Source organism: Notolepis coatsorum (genome assembly GCF_963971535.1).
Source record: "Notolepis coatsorum genome assembly, chromosome: 17".
Lineage (NCBI taxonomy): Eukaryota > Metazoa > Chordata > Actinopteri > Aulopiformes > Paralepididae > Notolepis > Notolepis coatsorum.
The window spans coordinates 18,916,968-18,938,175 of NC_140181.1; the positions used below are offsets into that span (position 1 = coordinate 18,916,968).

A 21,208-nucleotide genomic window follows, 5' to 3' on the forward strand; every position below is an offset into this window, starting at 1 on the left:
AAACACGGGCGTGACGACACGGTTGTGTAAGAGACTGAAGTAAAAGGGAACTACTACACCCTATAAGAATTCATACATGTTAGTCCTCTGGTCTAAGACGGCCCCATCAGTGAGGACAAACGAGTCTCTCCGTGACCCAGGAACCAGTCTACCGCCATACTAAAGCTCATTTGAGCAAACAAAGATTCCGTGGGTCTCCCATTCATTTGTTCGCTATACCCAATGACATCGATTTGGTTAATTCAGTTTAATTCGTCCTGCTTTTTTATATTACACCTGCCGAGTTTCAGCAGTAACCTCTGCTGCACGACAGTTTATCCTGCACTAGTAAATATGTCTCCCCTTGAAAGAAACAAGAAAGAGAAGTGAGTCTCACCCATTGAAATAGAATATTATTATTATTGTATTCCTATGGCCTCAGCCTCTGATCGGTGACATCGTATACAGCTTGGTAGTAGAGAATGGATTTAGTGCTGCGATATAAGAAAGTGATCCCATACACCTTTACAATGAAAGTACAAACGTCTTTCCTGGCGATGGGATCTAGACACGGTATGATATGTGATATGAAGCTCGTTTGGATGTAAACATTCTATGAGCCCAGAAGGTCTCGGTCTCGTTCGTCATCTAGATGAGCTACAGGCCTCATACATACTTGCAGATTGTTTTTGTTTCGGGAGCGTTTTCTAGTATAGTGGTTTTCGAACCGCTATATTTCCATTTTATTCACGTCAATTCTCCTATATTCCCATGTAACGTTTTCCACCTTTGAATATTCCTGAAAGTTTGCGAACGCTTGACGCCATCGCTTTGGAAAGCATCTCGACATGAGCTGAACAAAATAATACAATACATTTCGCAATCATTCTCCAAAAACAGCTCATCTGGTTCCAAGTAAAATGTTTTGCAACCGCCCGGAAATGTGACGATTTGACTATTTCAAAACCTGCGGTCACGGACCAGGGTCTGGAGGCCCCGGCCCGGGTTCCTAGGTGGTTCCTTGGAGAACGTTTGTCTGACTGCAACTATCAGGACAGAGGAATAACATGTTACCGCTCACAGTTGGAATAACATGTTACGGCTCAGTCGAGAACTATCATGACAGAGGAATAACATGTTACCGCTCACAGTCGAACTCCCTTCAGTGTTTTTTCCTCGGTAGACAGGAAGGTGTGACGCCTCGCGGGTAGTTGCTTCACCAGCACACGAGACTGTCGGTCGAGCGGGAATCGTGGATCACAGCGGGCCGTAGAACCTTCTCATTTATCCTCTTGTAAATCACACAGGCAGTGTGTCACGGCCCGGATGCAGCGTGTAGTAGTGACGTTTCTATTTTCTCTGAAAAGCAGTGGTTATATATATATAATCCTTCACCCAGTCCGCTGTGCTAAACTGTCATTGTCACAAGTTCCTTTGGCCAGTAGCCACACAGGATCTCGCACCTACAGGACTGCTGATCCAATATGGCACTCGCTACCCACACCATCACAGCACGTTGGCACATGACACACACCCCCCCCCCCCCCATGCATCTCTACACCCCAGGCTTCCTGTCAGCGGCGGTGGTGAGAGTCCGGGTAGTTGGCAGAGAGAAGCACCATGCTGTGCAGGAGCAGAGACAGCTCAGAGTCTGCAAGAAACAACACAAAGAAATTAGTGAGTGAGGCTTTGAACCTGTAAATAGCTTGTGCTTGTTAAAAGCAAACTGATACCAGGGAGGGACGCGTGTTGCTTTTTAACAGCGGAGGAGTGCAAGAATGTGACAATGTGACCATGTGACCGCGGCAGCGCGAGAGAGCGGCAGTGCGGAAAATGTCTATTGCCATTCTCTAAGACAAACGCTAACCTTAACCAGCTCCTTAACAGCGCCTAAACTTAACCATTCTAACCTTAACCAACTCCGAAACAATGCCTAACCTTAACCTTAACCATGCCTAACCTTAACCTTAACCATAGAAAGAATATTGCCATTCTCTAAGACAAACTCTAACCTTAACCAGCTCCTTAACAGCGCCTAAACTTAACCATTCTAACCTTAACCAACTCCGAAACAATGCCTAACCTTAACCATGCCTAACCTTAACCGGCGGAAAAATACACGTTAAAAAAAAACGGACCGCAGGACCGGAGCGCTGCCAGGTGAGCTAAGCTTCGAATGAAAATCATGGCGGATTACGGCTACATAATGCCGCAAGCTCTGCCGCTCCGCTCCGCGGCAGAGCTCCGCTCTGCAGCTGCCGCGCCTGCCGCGGGGCGTGTCGCAGCCAATCAGGGAAAACGCGGAAGCACTCGGCAGCAGTTAATAAGCAATAGGCGGGAGGGACAGGAATAGAGGAAAATGTGAAATACCTTTCAAGGGGGAGGAGACCTGGAGCCACTGGCGCAGCCATTCGTGGCACTGGTCGCCACTCAGACGGTGAGAGTCCAGCCCTCTGATGTAGCAGGCCTGAGGACACACAGAGAAAATACCTTTCATGCCAACCCATCACACTTCCGCAATACTGATAGACTCAGGTCCTTCACACACACACTCAAAGCATGGCTTGATAGAAAATCAGGTCTGTGACCATTAGCGAGTCACGTCGCAGTCCAGCTGCCCAACCCCCCTGTATGCTTGCCCACTAGCCCGACTGTCCTGATTATGTATACAGTATGTGTGCCTGCCTATACAGTGCTTGTCCATGTATGGGCTTTTTGATATGTCCCTGTACACAATGTTTTTATAGATGCATGAATGCCTAGTGAGTGAAGGTACAGAATATGTTTTGTTTTTATAATTAGTTTTAATGTCCTTCTACATGTGTCTACAATGTTTCTTTTCTGGCCTAAACATCTAGCCCAGGGAGTCGGGACTACAACTGAAAACTAGCAACCCTGCTAACGTTGGCATATTATACTTCCTGTTGCTTGTTTTATCGTTAACCTTGACTTTTAACTGCCTTGTGTTTTTTTAATTTAAAAAAAATGCTATGATCTGTAAGGTGACCTTGGGTGTCCTGAAAGGCGCCACCAAATAAAATGTATTATTATTATATTTAGTTATTTGTATTCATATATAAATGTATAACTGTTGATTGATATGCACTGTCCATGATCAAATAAATGGAGTAAAAAAAAAAAGCCAATATAGTTATTAATACAATGCGTACAACTCGGGTCAGAAATATGGAACGTTTTGTCCCTTGATGTAAATCAAGCTTGTCCCTTCTGTCACCGTGTGAGAGCCGGGGTCAAGTCGTGCGCTGACCTGTCGGAGTTCAGTGTCACTCAGCTGATGAGGCCCCAGCCTGCCGAGGGCGCGGTCCAGCTGGAGCAGCTCCAAGGCGTGGCTACCGAGTCGCCAGCCAATCAGGGAACCCGGGAGGCGGGATGTCAGGAAGAGCTGCGGGCAGATGTGTCTCTGATTGGCCCGTGAAAAAACGAGAGAAAGCATTGTGATAAGGTTTGGATTTAGCCAAACTGAACCTCGACATAGTGATGTATGGATTAGAATGTTCGTTTGTACTCGTTATTAAAATGACAACGGTAAGAATTATCCCAGGAAATTATAATTCGTTTATTGAAATAGTAATAATAGTTATGTTTCATTATCAAATCAACATCCATCAGTTCTTCTCAAATGAGGATATGTAGAACTTTCAGAAAACCCATCTACCTATTTAGCTCTCGTCTACCAGTGAAACTTTGCGATTCTCGATGAGGCTATATTTTTTTGTCCCGTACGTCACTACGCCTAACGGAACGTAGGCCAATTAGCTGTCCGCACACAGGCGATATCCCTCTTAGGTAGAGAGTAGGCTACCCTGGCTCCAGTGTTTTCATTAACCGTTCAAATCCTTCCCCTTCTACAATATTGATAGGCCTCATCCCACTGAATTCCTGAACAGATTGTCAATATGCCACACCCATTATGTATGACACACCCTGTCAGTTTCGTCCAGAGCACCAATGGTCCTACCCAAGGACTACTTACTACAGCTGAAATTCCCCAAGGAGACACACTTGGGCCTCTTCTTTTTGTCATGGTGGTGGATTACGTCCGCAGATATCTTTTAACATTTGTATCCTGAATCTCCCCAAGGAGATCAATAAAGGAACATCTTATCTCATAACAACATCTGCTCTGAGCACTTCTCATCTCAATTGAATAATCTACTGTTAAGGTAGGACTTGTGCTAAATGCAAAGAAAACTCTATGCATGATCATCAATGAAGACCCGCCCTACCCATCCTTTTATTAAAATCAATGAATGGAACGAACATCAAGGACGTTGATGACTTCAAATATCTTGGTTCCTATAATGTTGCCGACAGCGGAAAGGACTTTCTTTCCAGGAAGGGACAAGCCTGCAACAAACTCCACTGAATCAGTCAGTCTGACATCTCTACTGCTACCAAGTTCTCCTTCTTCAGGGTCTGTGTCAAAAAAGCATCCTCATATATGGTGCTGAGACATGGACTATGAAGAGGAATTGATTGATTGATTGAAAACTTTATTAACAGATTGCAGAATGGGTACAATACAGCAGGGGTTCCCAAACTTTTCAGGCCGGGACCCAGAAAATAAGGCGTCAGAGAGCCGCGGCCCAATGCACATCGTCAGGCTTTTTTTTTTGTCAGGTGACCGATTCTTTAAGCCAAATATCACTTCAATCCTATTAAGTTAGTTCAAGTTAGTTATTCATTTATATGTGTTATTTATGAGAGGGCTAACTTGTTGCAAAATAATAATGATAATAATAATAGCCTCATTAAAATACTATTGTTGCTTCGGTTGTTTTCAGCGTTTTATGTGCATAATCCGTTATTTAGTTTGAAATGTTCGTTGAAATAAGTAGATTTTTCGTTTTTGTTTATTTATTAAGTTAATATAAACCCATATAGTCACATTTTAGAATACAACTAGAATCACTGTCCTGGCCTGCTTCTAAGTTCAGTGGCCTGATTTTTTATTTATTAATTTTTTTTAAATCATTTCGCGGCCCTCCCGTGGCTGCTCGCGGCCCACCTTTGGGTCGCGACCCCGACTTTGGGAACCACTGCAATACAGTACGGCTCAATACACACAATTGTTAAGGGGATGCAGACCAGAGAAAGACTTTCGTCTTGTTTACATCAGGATCCCCCATTTTCAATTAATCGGAAGACTCGAGACGCCTTGTGTGTGTTAAGAACATCGGGAAAAATCATCCAAAAATATAAACAGATCTACAGTGAACCGCCTCCTTGTAGCATGTCGAAGAGCGATCTTCGCTGGTCACCGCTATCGTGCAAAGGATCAAATCATATCTGATGTGCTTCTATGGATGCTTCCATCAGTCAGAGGAAACACGCCTCATGCATTTCCTGACATCCAGAGACACGACGCGACTCACGTTCCAAGAACAGGGGCAGCATACTCTCTTTTTAGACTCTTTTTGTATCACAAACAGTACTGTATATTTGTAGATCTGGTATGTCATAAATGTCTAGATGTAACAGTACTGTCTATCTGTATGTCATGTATGTCATTATGTTATGATGAATTGAAAATGGGGGACCCTGATGTAAACAAGACGAAAGTCTTTCTCTGGTCTGCATCCCCTTAACAATTGTGTGTATTGAGCTGTACTGTATTTTGAATGTAACGGCAATTTTTCCTTTCCAATGTCCTGTTTTCTCTTGCCCGTTACTTCACAGGTATGGTAGGGAGTGATCTTACGCAGTAGACACAGCAATGATGGATGTCAAGTCGTGATTCCAGGTTTAGGGGTGTTTATTGCTGAAGTTGCAGTTGTACATTCAATTATTGTCAGTGTGGGTTCTGTAGGAATTATATGGTATTCTATATTTATTTGGTATTTCTTTCTGCTTCTGGCTGCTGAGCTGCTGAGCTTCTGTTAAGAACGGTGTGCTCCTCACTACCTGTGTCCTTCCTGATTACTGCACCTGTGACCCTCTAAATACCTAACCAGTGCTGTCAAATCTAAAACCCGCCACCAGGTGTCCAATAATAATATTACAAATAATAAATAATATGCCACCATCATAATGGCTCCTACAGTACCCATTCTGCAATCTGTTAATAAAGTTTTCAACCAATCAATCAGCAATGGCCACCGCTTCGGTGGAAAGGTGTGCCATCTGAGACCTTGACAGCAGTTGATGAATGATGAGGCCTTGTGTTTTGAGCAGTGAACGAGACCACAGGATCAGTTTATCAGTTATTATTATGACTTGCTTTCTGTTATCTAGAACAGGCTTTATCATCGTAGAATCAACAGTTTTTTTGTGAGACGCCGGTGGTTTTCGGTCGATTAAGCACCGCGCCACCAGAGGAGATAACGAGGTATGAAGCGACGACATTGCCGCGCTAACCGTAACCTTAGATGACTGGGAGACTGCAACACATTGAAACTGGTGCACAGGGCGTTGAACTTAACCCTTTCACTGCCACACTACCAAACAGTTTAAATTTTTTATTTACATTTAGTCATTTAGCTGACGCTTTTATCCAAAGTGACTTACAAGTTCTGTACGACAAGTCATCAGGAAGGGCACAACTCTTATCACTGAGTAACAATGTTCCTCAAAGTGTTGAGTGCTACAGTGTAGGTTAGTTTATTAGGAAAAGTGCATGACAGTAAGGTTAGTTAGGGTTATATATTTTTTAATTATTTCAGATAATCAAATCAAATTTATTTGTAAGGCCCGACACACGTTAATGTCCCCATTATAATGGTTGAAGAAGTGCGTCTTTAGTCGACGGCGAAATATTGGACGGGTTTCGGCTGTCCTAACTGGGGTGGGTAGTTAACCCTTTCACTGCGACAATACACAGGTTAACCCTTTCACTGCCACACAACAGCAGGTTAACCCTTTCACTGCCGCACTACCAAACAGTTAACCCTTTCACTGTGACAATACACAGAAGGTTAACCCTTTCACTGCCACACAACAGCAGGTTAACCCTTTCACTGCCACACTACAGAAGGTTAACCCTTTACTATCACACTACCGACGGTAACCGGTAACTGGCGGCTGCACTTGAAACGTAGTGACACTGAACTGGTGGCTGCACTTGCGCGCCGATTTAAAATTCTCACACGATTCATACAAGCTCCCGGTAACCCTGCAAAAAAACGACTCGAATACTAAAGCTAAAATAATTTTTTTTTATCCACTTTTTCTCCTTATTTTCAATTTTTTCTCCCATCCCAATTTCGTATTGCCAATTCTCCCCTCCCCTGTCTTGAACGTTGCTAGACTATGCCCCCCACTGGTCGGTTGTAGTGAGGATAGAAGCCTTGCATCACGTGTCCCCTCCGGTACACGAGGAGGCAGCCTGTCGCATCTTTTCATCAGACAGCGCGGACTCTCAGTGGTGAGGAGTAACGCGTGGGAGGCTCACGCTGCCCCCGATACTTCCTATCTCTGCTGTGCAGGCGTCACCCAACCGACCTGTAGGAGTCGCTGTCCACAACGTCCAATCCCCACCCACCGGCTTCCACCCGCTGGCTCTGCCAAATGAGCCAGTACGACGGCCGGCCCAAGTCGAAGGCAATGCTGAGACTGGGATTCGATACCGGAGTCTCTTGCATTGGTGACGAGTGCAATCTCCGCTACGCCACCCAGCCGCCTAGCATTTCATATATTGATTATTATTTATTCTCCCGACAGCCGGGCTGCGCCCCCCCCAAAGATGTAATACCTATGCAAATAAAATTTAAGACTAATTTGAATACCTTTTAAGGCCTTAAATGACGAATTATGAATTTTATGAATACATTTGTAAAGATTTATTAATACCGTGAATAAAAGGTGATGGGAGTGTTTGGTTAACTGACCATCTGATCGGAGCTCATCCTCCTCATCCCCAGTGGGGGTCCTGAGAACAGGCTTCTCACGGCGTGGATCTCAGACACCTCAGGATGAGCTCCGTTTTGCACCTGAGAAGAAACCGCACACTTGTGGACACAGTACGTAATAATAATAACAATCTCCAGACTCGCTGTGTTGATGGTTACACATTTTGCAACATACAAAAGCTACTGCACGTCGTTTTCTCACCATATGTATAACGTATATAAATATATATATATTTATCCACACCTGTCTGTATATACATGCATATAATCCTTTTTACATACCTGTAGATGCTATATCTATACATATCCATTTCTAGTTATACTGCTGGCCAGTATTACTTACTGCCATAGTGTCTTTATACCTCTATAATAATACTATAACACTGTACATACATCTGATTAGCACTATACTCAGTAGTACTCATTTATATATTTTATATCCAGTTTAATCACCGGTTCATTGTAAATTACTGTTGCACTTTACCGTTACATTTGCACTCTGGTTGGATGCCAAACCTCTTTTTGTTGTACTGTAAATCAAATCTAATATGTGCACTTTTCACCAAATATCTTAAAACACATGTGCAGGGCTCTACGCTAACCTTTTTCACTAGGGGCACAGGTGCTCCTAAATGAAAAAATTTAGGAGCACACAAAGAAATTTAGGAGCACCCAAAAATATTTAGGAGCACAGTGAAAATATTTCAAGTAACAAGAGTTTTTTTCTTTTTCAAAAATAAATGTATATTTGTACTGTGCGTGCATGTGCAAATGGGAACGGGACACACATCTGTGCAATAGCACATACCACCAAAGTCACTGGCCCACTGTGTGCGTGCGTGTGTATCATCTGCGTGTGCAAACGGGAATGGGACACAGACATTTGAACTATTAATTAAGTGATTAATGCCTACTGTGGCAAAGTTGTAGCCAACAACTAGGCCTAATAAGAAAGGCAGTGACATTGAACAAAAAGGAGACACTGGCTTTACAACCAGGGCCATCAGTAGAGGGGGGAGCTAGTGTTGCTCTTCTAGAAAAATAATCCTTTCAGGGTTGCCTATTGAAATACTGTACACCTCCAGTACAGAAACATTGTTTATGAGTTTGCGTGTCAGGTAGACCATTGATTGACAGTCGATTCTGCCAATTACGACGTCACACCGCTTGCACTCTGGCCGTCCGGCGCTGCAGCTAGACCCTATTGCCACACCGCTTGCACTCTGGCCGTCCGGCGCTGCAGCTGGACCTATTGCCCACCTCTGCGGTTGATAACGCTAGCCAAGTTAGCTGTACACACATACACAGTGGGCCAGTTGTAGGGGTGTAACAATGCATCGATCCTACTTTGCAATATTTACAAAACATGACATTGTTTTCGAACTCTAGCCATGGGAAAATGTTTAGCCAATTCACGTTAAATTTGTATGTCTTCCCTCCGGCTCCAGTGGGTGTAGCTTCGCTAGCTACAGTGGCTACATTGGGTGCTACAGTGGGTGTAGCCTCGCTAGCTTGGCCAACTTCGCTAGCATGCTGGCTAGTGTCAGTATCTTGGTTAACGTTAACTATCACCTCTGTAACATGAGCTGCCTCGCCTGACTTCTCATTCTCCGGTATCTTTCGCGCAAAATAAAAATGAATGGGCTTCGACATGGCTGTATTGTCTGACTCAGACAGTGACGCTGATCAGTTTCCAGTCGCGTGACCACAGGAAACTCTACTGTGATTGGAACGTTTATGCGGCTGTGAACTGTGGGACTTGTAGTTTTGTAACGATTCTCGCAGCGGAGAAAAAAAAGAACGAATGAGGCTGTCGTAATCTGCACTCGCCGTGCGAGTAATTGATTTTTCAGGTTCGCACACACATATTTTTAGGGGCATATGCGAGCAATATGGTCGCACTGTAGAGCCCTGATGTGTGTGTCTGTCTGTCCTTGTGTGTGTGTGTGTGTGTGTCTGTCTGTCTGTGTGTGTGTGTGTCTGTCGTACTTTACTGCAGAGGTCCTGCAGGCGCGTCCTCAGGCGGGTGTCCTCGACCTGGTCGCCTGCGCGTTCGAGCCCCCTCAGCACGTCCCCATGGTGCTCGACCCTGCGCGCGTGGTACACGCCCTGGAACTCCACCTGCTGCTTGGGGGTCCAGAAGTGCCGTATCAGGAGCTGACGGGGGAAAAGGTACCTGGTGAGGACAGGAGAGGACGGTCGGCGGGGAGGGACACAAGGGAGGGGGGCGGGAGGGACACAAGGAGGGGGAGGAAGGGAGGGACAGTGAACCACAGGGAGAGGAAGGGAGGAGTCAGGAGGGGGGCATTGGAGTGCAGCCCGATCTCACTTCAAATATAAAATAGATCGAATAGAAATACTTTATTTATCCCGATACTTTATGAATTCAGCACTACAGATCGCTCACAGTAAAACAGTAAACATTTAGTTAGTCAAAAACAAAAGTCACGAATAAGAATAAAGAATAAAATACTGTCCGGGATATACATTCTGATATGTATATACATTCTAAAATATACAGCCAAAAATATACAGAAATATACAGTAACATTTACAATAATATATGTGTAACATTTTTAAATGTTGATGATATATGAATGTAAGATTTAAGCCAGACTGTACTGTTACTCTGTGCTCAGTGAGGCACAGTGAGGTGTTATACAGTCTGGTGGCTGTTGTTACTCTGTGCTCAGTGAGGCACAGTGAGGTGTTATACAGTCTGGTGGCTGTTGTTACTCTGTGCTCAGTGAGGCACAGTGAGGTGTTATACAGTCTGGTGGCTGTTGTTACTCTGTGCTCAGTGAGGCACAGTGAGGTGTTATACAGTCTGGTGGCTGTTGTTACTCTGTGCTCAGTGAGGCACAGTGAGGTGTTATACAGTCTGGTGGCTGTTGTTACTCTGTGCTCAGTGAGGCACAGTGAGGTGTTATACAGTCTGGTGGCTGTTGGAATGAAGGACTTCCTGTGCTGTTCAGTGTTGCATCTTGGGATGCAATACACTTTACATTTAGCCGACGCTTTCATCCAAAGCGACACATTTACAAATGACAACCTTTATGTAAATAAAGAACATATCAGCCACAGGAATGTTACATCATGTATTTACATTTACATTTAGTCATTTAGCTGACGCTTTTATCCAAAGCGACTTACAAGTTCTGTGCGACAAGACAGCAAGAAGGGTACAACTCTATATCAGCTGAGTAACAATGTTCATCAAAGTGTTGCGTGTTACAGTGTAGGTTAGTTTATTAGGACAAGTGCATGACAGTAAGGTTAGTCAGGGTTAGATTTTTTTTTCTTTTTTATCATTTCAGATAATGGTTGAAGAAGTGAGTCTTTAGTCGACGGCGAAAGAATGGACGGGATTTGGCTGTCCTAACTGGGATGGGTAGTTCATTCCACCATTGTGGGGCAAGGACTGAGAATAGGTGGCTTCTCTTTGATGACCCTCCGGGAGCTTGGATAGGAGTAGGTCTATGTATGTTATGTTACAGCCATAAGTAATGTATTTACATACATCACTTATTAACCCTTACAGTGGCTCAGGAGGTAGAGTGGTCATCTGGTAATTGGAAGGTTCCAGCTCCTCCTGGCAGCGTGTCAAAGTGTCCTTGAGCAAGACACTTAACCCCTAACTGCTCCTGATGAGCAGGTCGGAACCTTGCATGGTTGCCTCCGCCGTCGGTGTGAATGAATGGGTGAATGTGAGGCATAAGTTGTAAAGCATTTGGATAAAAGCGCTATATAAATGTAATCCATTTCATCCAAACCTTAACCTTAAACTAACCTTAACTTTCTATCATCATAGTATTGCTGTGTTTGTAACAGGGTGGGTGACTGTCTTGGTCTAGTGGTGAGTGCACTCATCACATTGAGGTAGCAGACTCACTGACTCGTCGGAATCAAAGAGTGGCAACTGAGGTAAAAGAGGCACACTCATCACATAGCAGACTCACATCAGGAGGAACACCAGGTAATTGGCGAAGGGAGGGATTGATATCACCACCAGTGGAATGGCTTTCATCATGTCCCTGCGAATCTGAAAAACAAAGAGAAAATAAGTCTCAGGGTTCCCAGTCATTGCAAAACAAAATGCAAGAACTCTCAAGTACTTTTCCAAGCACTGTTTTGTATTTTAAAAGGGCATTTAATGGGATACAATTCACGTTTTGGGGGAGGGGGGGTCTGATCCAATATTTATGGCGTAAAAAAAACTATTTCTGACAATTAGTTATGCGTGAGTGTGTTTTCGTGTTCAACGTTAAACTATTGTGCAGCCTTATATACTGTACTTAATGTTTTTAAATTGCAGGAAATTACAGCAAATGGCTTTCTTTATAGCAAATTTTTGGCCTCCCGGACAGGCCCCCCCCTGGTTGAGACTCAGCACCATCTTGTTTGAACATCCTGGGGAAAGCCTGGTACACGTCACTTTTACTCTTATTCTTTAACCACACATTTCACCGTGTCCTATAAAATGTTCCCCCTGCTCCCAAACAATCTCTTCTTTTTCCCCCTTCTTTTTCCATTTTTCTCCCATCCCAATGTTAGTCGTTATGCCAATTCCCAATCCCCTTCCTGGTCGTTGCGCACTCTACCCCCTACCGTCAGTCTGGGAGGGCGGAGAGTCGGAGACTATCACGTGCTTCCTCCGACACATGTGTAGCCAGCCCACCGCTTCTTTTCACCTGGCAGCGTGGACTCTCACTGGGAGAGTGTAACGTGTGGGAGGTCACACTACCTCTCCTAGATCCTTCCCTTGCTGTGCAGGCGCCCCGACCGAACTGTAGGAGTCGCTGTTTACAACAACCAGGACCCACCCACGCCGGCTTCCCACCCGCTAACACTGCCAATTGTGTTAGTATGGACGGTCGGCCAAGCCAGAGGCACCACAGCCGGATTCGATCCCACCCAAACAATCTCTTCTAATGCTACCGAGGCGAGGTCCTACTTTGAACCTACCTGCCGGAGCTTCTCCAGGTCCCTGTAGGACAAGTCGTGACCTTTTGAAGAAATCCTGATAAACTCTTTGGCATCTTGAAAGAGGAGCTTGAATCCTGGAGAAATTATAAACATTGGCTATCAATTATGCTGTTACCCATAATATAAACCAGATGTTTAAATAATAATAATAATAATAATAATAATAACACATACAGTGGCAGGATGCATTAAAATATCAGCATAAACAACAATAAAATAACTAATTTACAATAAAATAATCACAGTGTTGAGTCACAGAATGCATTAAAAGGCTAATACAAATATTTAGTCATGTGTATAGGTAAAGTGTTCCATAGCTTTGGTGCATACAAATTAGCAAAGGCTGCATCCCCGATTGTCTGTTGTATGAATGAATGAATGAATGAATGAAAACTTTATTTAACAGATTGCAGAATGGGTACAATACAGTACGGCTCAATACATACAATTGTTAAGGGGATGCAGACCTGAGAAAGACGTTTGTCTTGTTTCCATCAGGGTCCCCCATTTTCAATTCATATAGACATTTATGACATACACAACATACATGACATTTATGGCATAGGGACATATAGGTATTTAATACCGATACATTTGTGACATAAGCGGTATTCAAATATACAGTACTGTTACCCCTAGATCCTGACAGAGTATATACATATGATGGGGAGGGGGGACTGTACATTAGGAGGGGGTGGGTGGGTGGGAGGGAAATATACATACGGCGGGGAGGGAATATATACATGCGGTGGGGAGGAGACTGTCTATTAGGAGGTGGTGGGGGTTTTGGGCATTTACGGTGGCCAGTTTCGAATTTCAGCCTCCCGTAGGTGCTCTTTAAGAGCGGTTTTGAATGTGGGCAGGGATTCACATTCCTTTACAGCTTTGGGTAGGGTGTTCCACATTGTTGTGGCATAATTGCGAAACGTGTTTAGTCCCTTGTTTGAGCCGAATCTGGGTTTAACATGATTTGTTGAGCTTCCTCTGGTGTAGTGGTTGTGGTATTCACTGACCTTTGGGAAGTATTTTGACATGTACATGGGCACCCCGGTCGTATAGTGTATCTTGTAGACCAGGCCCATTGCAAGTTGATGTACTCTGTTGTCTACTCTAAGCCATCCTAGGTTGTCAAAGTGGGCAGGGGTGAGGTGGGTTCTGGGGTTCAGGTCAAGTAGTAGTCTGACCAGTTTGTTTTGTGATGTTTGTAATTTTGTTTTAAGCGCCTTTGAGGTGCTTTGGTACCATGAGGTGCACGCATAGTCATAGTACCCTTGAATGAGTGCTCCTGCCAGAGTCTTCAGGGTATTCTTGTTTACCAGAGAGGAGATCCGGTACAAGAATCTAGTTCGTTGGTTGACTTTTTTTTATTACATTGGCATGTAGCTGGGAACCTTCAATAAGCCAGTAGTAGATGATTGTAATGTTTTGGGGGCACATAGTTGACAAGAGAGTTGGCAATGTAGCTCGGTCCTGTTCCATTTAGGGCTTTGTATATAAAGGAGGAGGACCTTAAAATCCATTCTAAATTTACCGGAAGTCAAAGCAGAGTAGCTAACACTGTACTGGACTGATGTGGTCTCTCCTCTTGGTTCTAGCTAATAGCCTAGTCTAGCTGCAGAGTTTTTAATGAGCTGAAGTCTCTCATTAAAGCATTACAGTAGTCAAGTCGGCGTGAAATAAAGGCATGGATCAGTTTTTCAGCGTCCTTTTGATTTATGAGTGGTTGTTTTGTTATTGAAGAACAATGTAGACTAGATTCTTCACATTTTGATGCAGAGGACTGCGGAGGGTGTGGCAGTGTTGAGCAGCTGGTCGATGGCAGATAATACAATTCTAGAATTGCCAACATTCTCTGATCATTTTAGAAAAGTAATCCTTTCTTGCCTAACATAATTTCCTTGTTATAGGCAGTCATGGTATATATATATCGCAGTGAACTGTGGGCTTAGTTTTCCTCCATTTTTGTTCAGCTGCCGACATATTTTCTTAGTTAGTCTGATCAACACTACTAGTACTATTGTTTAACTACGGGGAGATTGTGTCAGTTGGAAAAGTGAGAATTGATAAGTGAGTTTTTCACCTTCCACGAACGTGTGATAAAGTTGATAAAAACGGGGGAATCGTCTTTTGAGGAAAATCTCATATCTGCTGTTTGCTCGCTCGATCCTGGCCACGACATCTCGGCTACCCGGTCTGGCTTTGGAGGATGAATAGTGTCCATGAACCGTCCACGGTCTGCACAGGGGTCTGCACAGCAGGGACCTGTAATGCAGGACAGAGGACATTGATTGATTGATTGAAAATCTTATTAACAGATTGCAGAATGGGTACAATACAGTACAGCTCAATACACACAATTGTTAAGGGGATGCAGACCAGAGAAAGACTTTCGTCTTGTTTACATCAGGGTCCCCCATTTTCAATTCATCATAACATTTATGACATACATGACATACAGATAGACAGTACTGTTACATCTAGAGTAGACATTTATGACATGCCAGATCTACAAATATACAGTACTGTTTGTGATACAAAAAGAGTCTAAAAAATAGAGTATACATTTGACGAAGATGTAATGCAGGACAGACAGGGGCCTGTAATGCAGGACGAGGACATGTGCCATTTGTTCTACAGATGTTGGGTCTTGTAATGCTAGCCACTGTGTGTACAACGTTATGACAGCTAGCTAACGCTAGCTTAGCATGCTAACAACATGCCGGGTAAAAAGAAAACAAGCACTGACGACAAAGCGTTTAACAATTTTCACTCAATCACTAACAGCAGCGTCATATACCTTGCTTGAGTGACCGTGGTAGAAGAATAAAGACCGACTGTCACCCCATTTATCCGCACTCCTCCGTACAGTCGCGCCAAAGACAAATGACACAAGCGCGCACAGGACATCGCCATTTTGGTATAAGGACAGCTGTGCGCAGGTGCGTACAGTACATTTACCGGCTGGTGTGTGTGTCAGTGAAAGGGTTAACCGGCTGGTGTGTGTGTGGCAGTGAAAGGGTTAACCTTCTGTCGTGTGGCAGTGAAAGGGTTAACTGGCTGGTGTGTGTGTGGCGGTGAAAGGGTTAACCGGCTGCCTGTGTGGCAGTGAAAGGGTTAACCTTCTGTGAATCGTCGCAGTGAAAGGGTTAACCGTTTTGGTAGTGCGGCAGTGAAAGGGATAATGCATGTTGCGATGGGGTCAAGGTCTATTTCTATTGGGACCTGGCTGCATTTTGACCGAGCCTTGGGCTCCCATTAAACACACGTTTATGATTAGTGGGCTGGCTGACCTTCATCCCAGGGCTATAGGCTGTGCTTTAGATTAGAAAGATTAGATTATAGATTAGATTCAATGTATTGTTGTTGCACAAGTATGAATGAAAACTTTATTTAACAGATTGCAGAATGGGTATACAGTACGGCTCAATACACACAATTGTTAAGGGGATGCAGGGTCCCCTAGAGCAGATGGTGGAGGTAAACGGTATCCTATCCCCCCCCCTCACAGTAAACTGTGGTGTTCCACAAGGAAGCATACTAGGTCCGCTACTGTTCCTAATTTATGCAAATTACATGTCGTCAGCTTGTGACTGCAACTTGTTCCTGTTTGCGGACGACTCAGCCCTGCTGGTCTCTGACAAGAACAAGTTACAGGTTGAAAAAACCCTCAGCTCAGAACTAGGCAAAATCTGCATATGGCTCGCTGATAACAAACTATCATTACACATGGGCAAAACAGAGTCCATTCTCTTCGGTTCAAATAACAAACTCAGCAAGACCGACGGCTTCTCAGTTACAGTGGGTGACAATATTGTCACAAGGAAAGAAGATATTACCTACCTGGGTTCCATCCTAGAGGCAAATCTTTCCTGTGACAAAATGGCATCCAATGTAATAAAAAAAGTCAACCAACGAACTCGTTTCTTGTACCGGATCTCCTCACTGGTAAACAAGAATACCCTGAAGACTCTGGCAGGAGCACTCATTCAAGGGTACTACGACTATGCTTGCACCTCATGGTACCAAAGCACCTCAAAGGCGCTAAAAACAAAATTACAAACATCTCAAAACAAACTGGTCAGACTACTGCTTGACCTTACTCCTAGAACCCACCTCACCCCTGCCCACTTTGACAACCTAGGATGGCTTAGAGTAGACGACAGAGTACAGCAACTTGCAATGGGCCTGGTCTACAAGATACACTACACGACCAAGGTACCCATGTACATGTCAAAATACTTCCCAAAGGTCAGTGAATACCACGATCACAACACCAGAGGGAGCTCCACAAATCATGTTAAACCCAGATTTGGCTCAAACAAGGGACTAAACACATTTCGCAATTATGCCACATCAATGTGGAACTCCCTACCCAAAGCTGTAAAGGAATGTGAATAACTACCCACTTTCAAAAACACTCTCAAAAAACACCTACGGGAGACTGCAATTCGAAACTGGCCCCTGTAAATGTCCTAACACAACCCCCTCCAATGTACAGTAAATTACCAAGTATGGTCTTGTCAATATTCCAATGTACAGTTTTGTTTGTATAGTTGTTTCTCTGGTCTGCATCCCCTTAACAATTGTATGTATTGAGCTGTACTGTACTGTACCTGTACCCATTCTGCAATCTGTTAATAAAGTTTTCAATCAATCAATCAATCCCCATTTTCAATTCATACTGACATTTATGACATACACACACAACATACATGAGTCATGACATCATGACATTTATGACATATAGGGACATACATGACATACAGGTGTAGTAAGTACAGAGTCCAACTAAACGAAGTGCAAAGTAGCAGTAAAGTGCATTGCAGTATTCAGTGTAACATGCGAATAATGTGGAGCATATGACGAAGCTACTGAGTAAACATGCTAAACTAATGTGTATACAGTATGTACAGTATTATTATATACTGTGGTACCGTACAGGTATGAATATACTGGTAATAAACCATATACTAGCCAGCGATTTAACTAATATGAGTAGGTATGGATATATCAGATTATAGACAAATTTACAATGTGTGTATGTATATACTTCAGTTCAGTTCAGTTCAGAGTTTTTATTTGCCACATGGAATAATACAATCATAGTTTCTTCATTAAAAAATCATAAATAGCCATTCCATGGACAAAAGGAGCAGGAAGAAGAATAAATCTTATAATTACCTGCCCCTTATTCCTAAACTAACATGTAGTTTCTTAATGGTCGGCGTATAACCTTATTTACACAAATAATCATATATACCATTACTGTATATAGAGAGAGATTTTAATTTTTGATTTAACCTTTATTTAACCAGGAAGTCCCATTGAGATACAAGATCTCTTTTGCAAGGGAGATCTGGCCAAGATTGTTTATTGTTTATTGTTTAAAAAGGATCCCCATTAGCTGTCACCTAAGTGGCGAGCTAGTCTTCCTGGGGTCCACATAGAAAGACAACACAAAACACAAAACATAACAACATAAGATACATATGACAATCACAATTAACAATGATAATCTAAAAACAGTAAAACATTGTAGACATCATTATCTAAAAACATTGTAACATTGTCTAAAAACAGTAAAACATTGTAGACATCATTATCAACATCAGAATATTTTGCTCACATATTTAAGTAGTGCATTCTCAGGTGGTATTTGAAAGACACTTTACTATTCAATTTACTTATGTTCAGTGGGCAGTTATTCCAATGATTGATGGCACGATAAACAACAGTCCTCTTTAAAGCATTTGATTTTGGACGTGGTAACATAATCTGTCCATCATCAGCTGACCTAGTAAAATAAGAATGAACCTGACTGCATCTGACAATTTGTTTGTATAAGAAAACAGGTTGAGACGAAAAGACAGTGTTCCTGAAAAATTTAACTGTGTTGAAAACCAGCCTATTCTCTACCGTTAACCATGAGAGTTGCCGGTGCATAGTGATGGTGTTTGTTCTCATGGAACAATGTAAAACTAACCTTGCAGCTCTGTTCTGGGCAGTTTGCAATTTCTTTAGTTGACCTTTGGATGCAGAGGACCATACTGGTGCACAATAATCTAGGTGACATAAAATTAAAGATTTCGCCACCTGTCCCACAATATATGTAGGGACATAAGAAAGACATTTCCTCACCATGGAGATACCACTCCCCATCTTCTTCACTATGGTATCAATGTGTTCTGCCCATGACAGCTGGCTAATAGCTAATAGCATAATAATATAATAAAGATAATAGCAATAACATTTGCGATACATCACACAGCAATAAAATGTGCGATACATCATCACACAAGAACACAATAAAAGTGCATGTATACAATACATCACATAAAACACAAAATTGAATAGTCTACATGATAGTAAAAGTGTATGACAGTTATATAACAGAGATTTAAATTTGCCAAGAGAGACCAGGGTATCTAAGTGGATATGGTCCTGTGTAGACCATTCCATGCCCAAGGTGCGAAGCGAGAAAAAGCTGTCCTTCCTATTTCAGTGTGTAATCTGGGAGTTTTTAAAAGTAGCCATCTTGTGGACCTGGTATGGTAGCTGCTAGAGGCAAAGCAAATGAGACTGGAAAGATATAGGGGAAGCTTCCCTATAGGATGGCCTTATATAAAAACATACATATGGGATTTCCTCCGTACGTACAGAGATGTCCATCCCACCATTTGATAAAGCACACAATGGTGAGTATACCGTGTTATATGGATAGTCTAGATTGGATATCGTGGTATAATGAAGGTACTGGTAGTTATGAGTACAGTATGACTACTACACTACTACTAATGCTACTACTACTGCTACTGCTACTACTACTACTACTACTACTACTACTACTACTACTACTACTACTACTACTACTACTACTACTACTACTACTACTACTACTGTACTACTACTACTACTACTACTACTACTACTACTACTACTACTACTACTACTACTACTACTACTACTACTACTACTACTACTACTACTACTACTGCTACTATAGGGGACCCTGATGTAAACAAGACGAAAGTTTTTCTCTGGTCTGCATCCCCTTAACAATTGTATGTATTGAGCTGTACTGTACCCATTCTGCAATCTGTTAATAAAGTTTTCAATCAATTAATCAATCAATCAATCACTACTACTACTACTATTACTACTACTGCTACTGCTACTACTACTACTACTACTACTACTACTACTACTACTACTACTACTACTACTACTACTACTACTACTACTACTACTACTGCTACTACTACTAATAATAATAAATTAAATTTAAAACGCCTTTCAAGCAACCCAAGGTCGCTTTACAATTTTAAAAGAAAAAACAAACACCAAAGGACAACAAGAGTCCTAACAGACAACACATAAAACTAAGCTACAGAAAAGCCTGAAGGCTGAAGAGATGAGTTTTCAATCTAGATTTAAAAACAGAGATGGTCAGTGTTGTGGGTCGAGGCAGGGAGAGTGTTCCAGAGGGTATCATTTAAAAACAGAGATGGACTCAGCGTTGTGGATTGGGGAGAGTATTCCAGAGGGCAGGAGTTCAAGTTCAAGTTTCAAGTTTCTTTATTAGTTGTCATACAAAAACACAGAATACTTTTATATGAAATGCTTTTTTTCTGTTTTGCTCCTGCGAGTGTGCTAGATAAAAATAGATAAAGTATAAAATAGAAAGTCAAAAGTACACAAACAAAGTGTAAACAAAAAGGAGTGGCAGCACTGGAAGCTCTGTCCCCAACTAGTATGCACTCTGGTATGAGGAATGATGAGGAGTCCAGTGTCAGAGGAGCGTAGCCTATGAGAGGGGGTGTAGGTGTGGAGGAGGTCAGAGAGGCATTCAGGGGCAAGGTCATGGAGATACTTACAGTATTTGTGAGGAGGAGAATTTAGAAAATCACATGGAACATGACAGGGAGCCAGTGGGGGGTGCTGGAGGAGGGTCAAGTGTTCCTGGCTGCCAGGATTTTGTGCTTGTGATTAGCCTGGCAGCAGAGTTTAGGACATACTGGGGCTGAAATGTGAAACCTATTGAAATCCGATAGCGAGCTATGCGGCACAAGTCCAAAATCAAAGCTTTTAATTTTGTTTTGGTCACAAACAGGGTACATCTCTCTAATGGAGAACACTTCACCAGGACTGAGCTGCCAGCCATGGACGACCTCTACACACAGAGGTGCAGAAGGAAAACCCGAAACATTTTTTTTTCTGTTTTACCACAGAAATGCTATATTTCTATAGTGATTCACTTCAGTATATCAATAGTAATTGGTGTATGTGAGGGGGGGAAAAGACAGGAATCCTACAGATTTACTATAGTTCATTTTCGTATGGGATAACAGCATAAAGTATGTGTTAGTATCATAATT

The 21,208-nt window shown here is 42.8% G+C and overlaps 1 protein-coding gene across 2 annotated transcripts; it reads right to left on the reverse strand.

Moving 5' to 3' along the window:
• Window positions 1-1,539: 1,539 nt before the first annotated feature.
• Window positions 1,540-15,746, reverse strand: letmd1 (LETM1 domain containing 1; the record flags this gene model as incomplete). Of its 2 annotated transcripts, none has more annotated exons than XM_084333008.1 (9): window positions 1,540-1,630; window positions 2,350-2,446; window positions 3,248-3,382; window positions 7,827-7,928; window positions 9,837-10,023; window positions 11,807-11,889; window positions 12,813-12,907; window positions 14,914-15,095; window positions 15,631-15,746. In XM_084333008.1, 9 exons carry the CDS (start codon window positions 15,744-15,746, stop codon window positions 1,554-1,556), a joined length of 1,074 nt encoding a protein of 357 aa, XP_084189134.1. In that variant the 3' UTR covers window positions 1,540-1,553. The 2 variants fall into 2 exon arrangements, with proteins under 2 accessions (XP_084189134.1, XP_084189133.1); XM_084333007.1 differs by having other exon boundaries at window positions 3,248-3,400.
• Window positions 15,747-21,208: the final 5,462 nt, after the last annotated feature.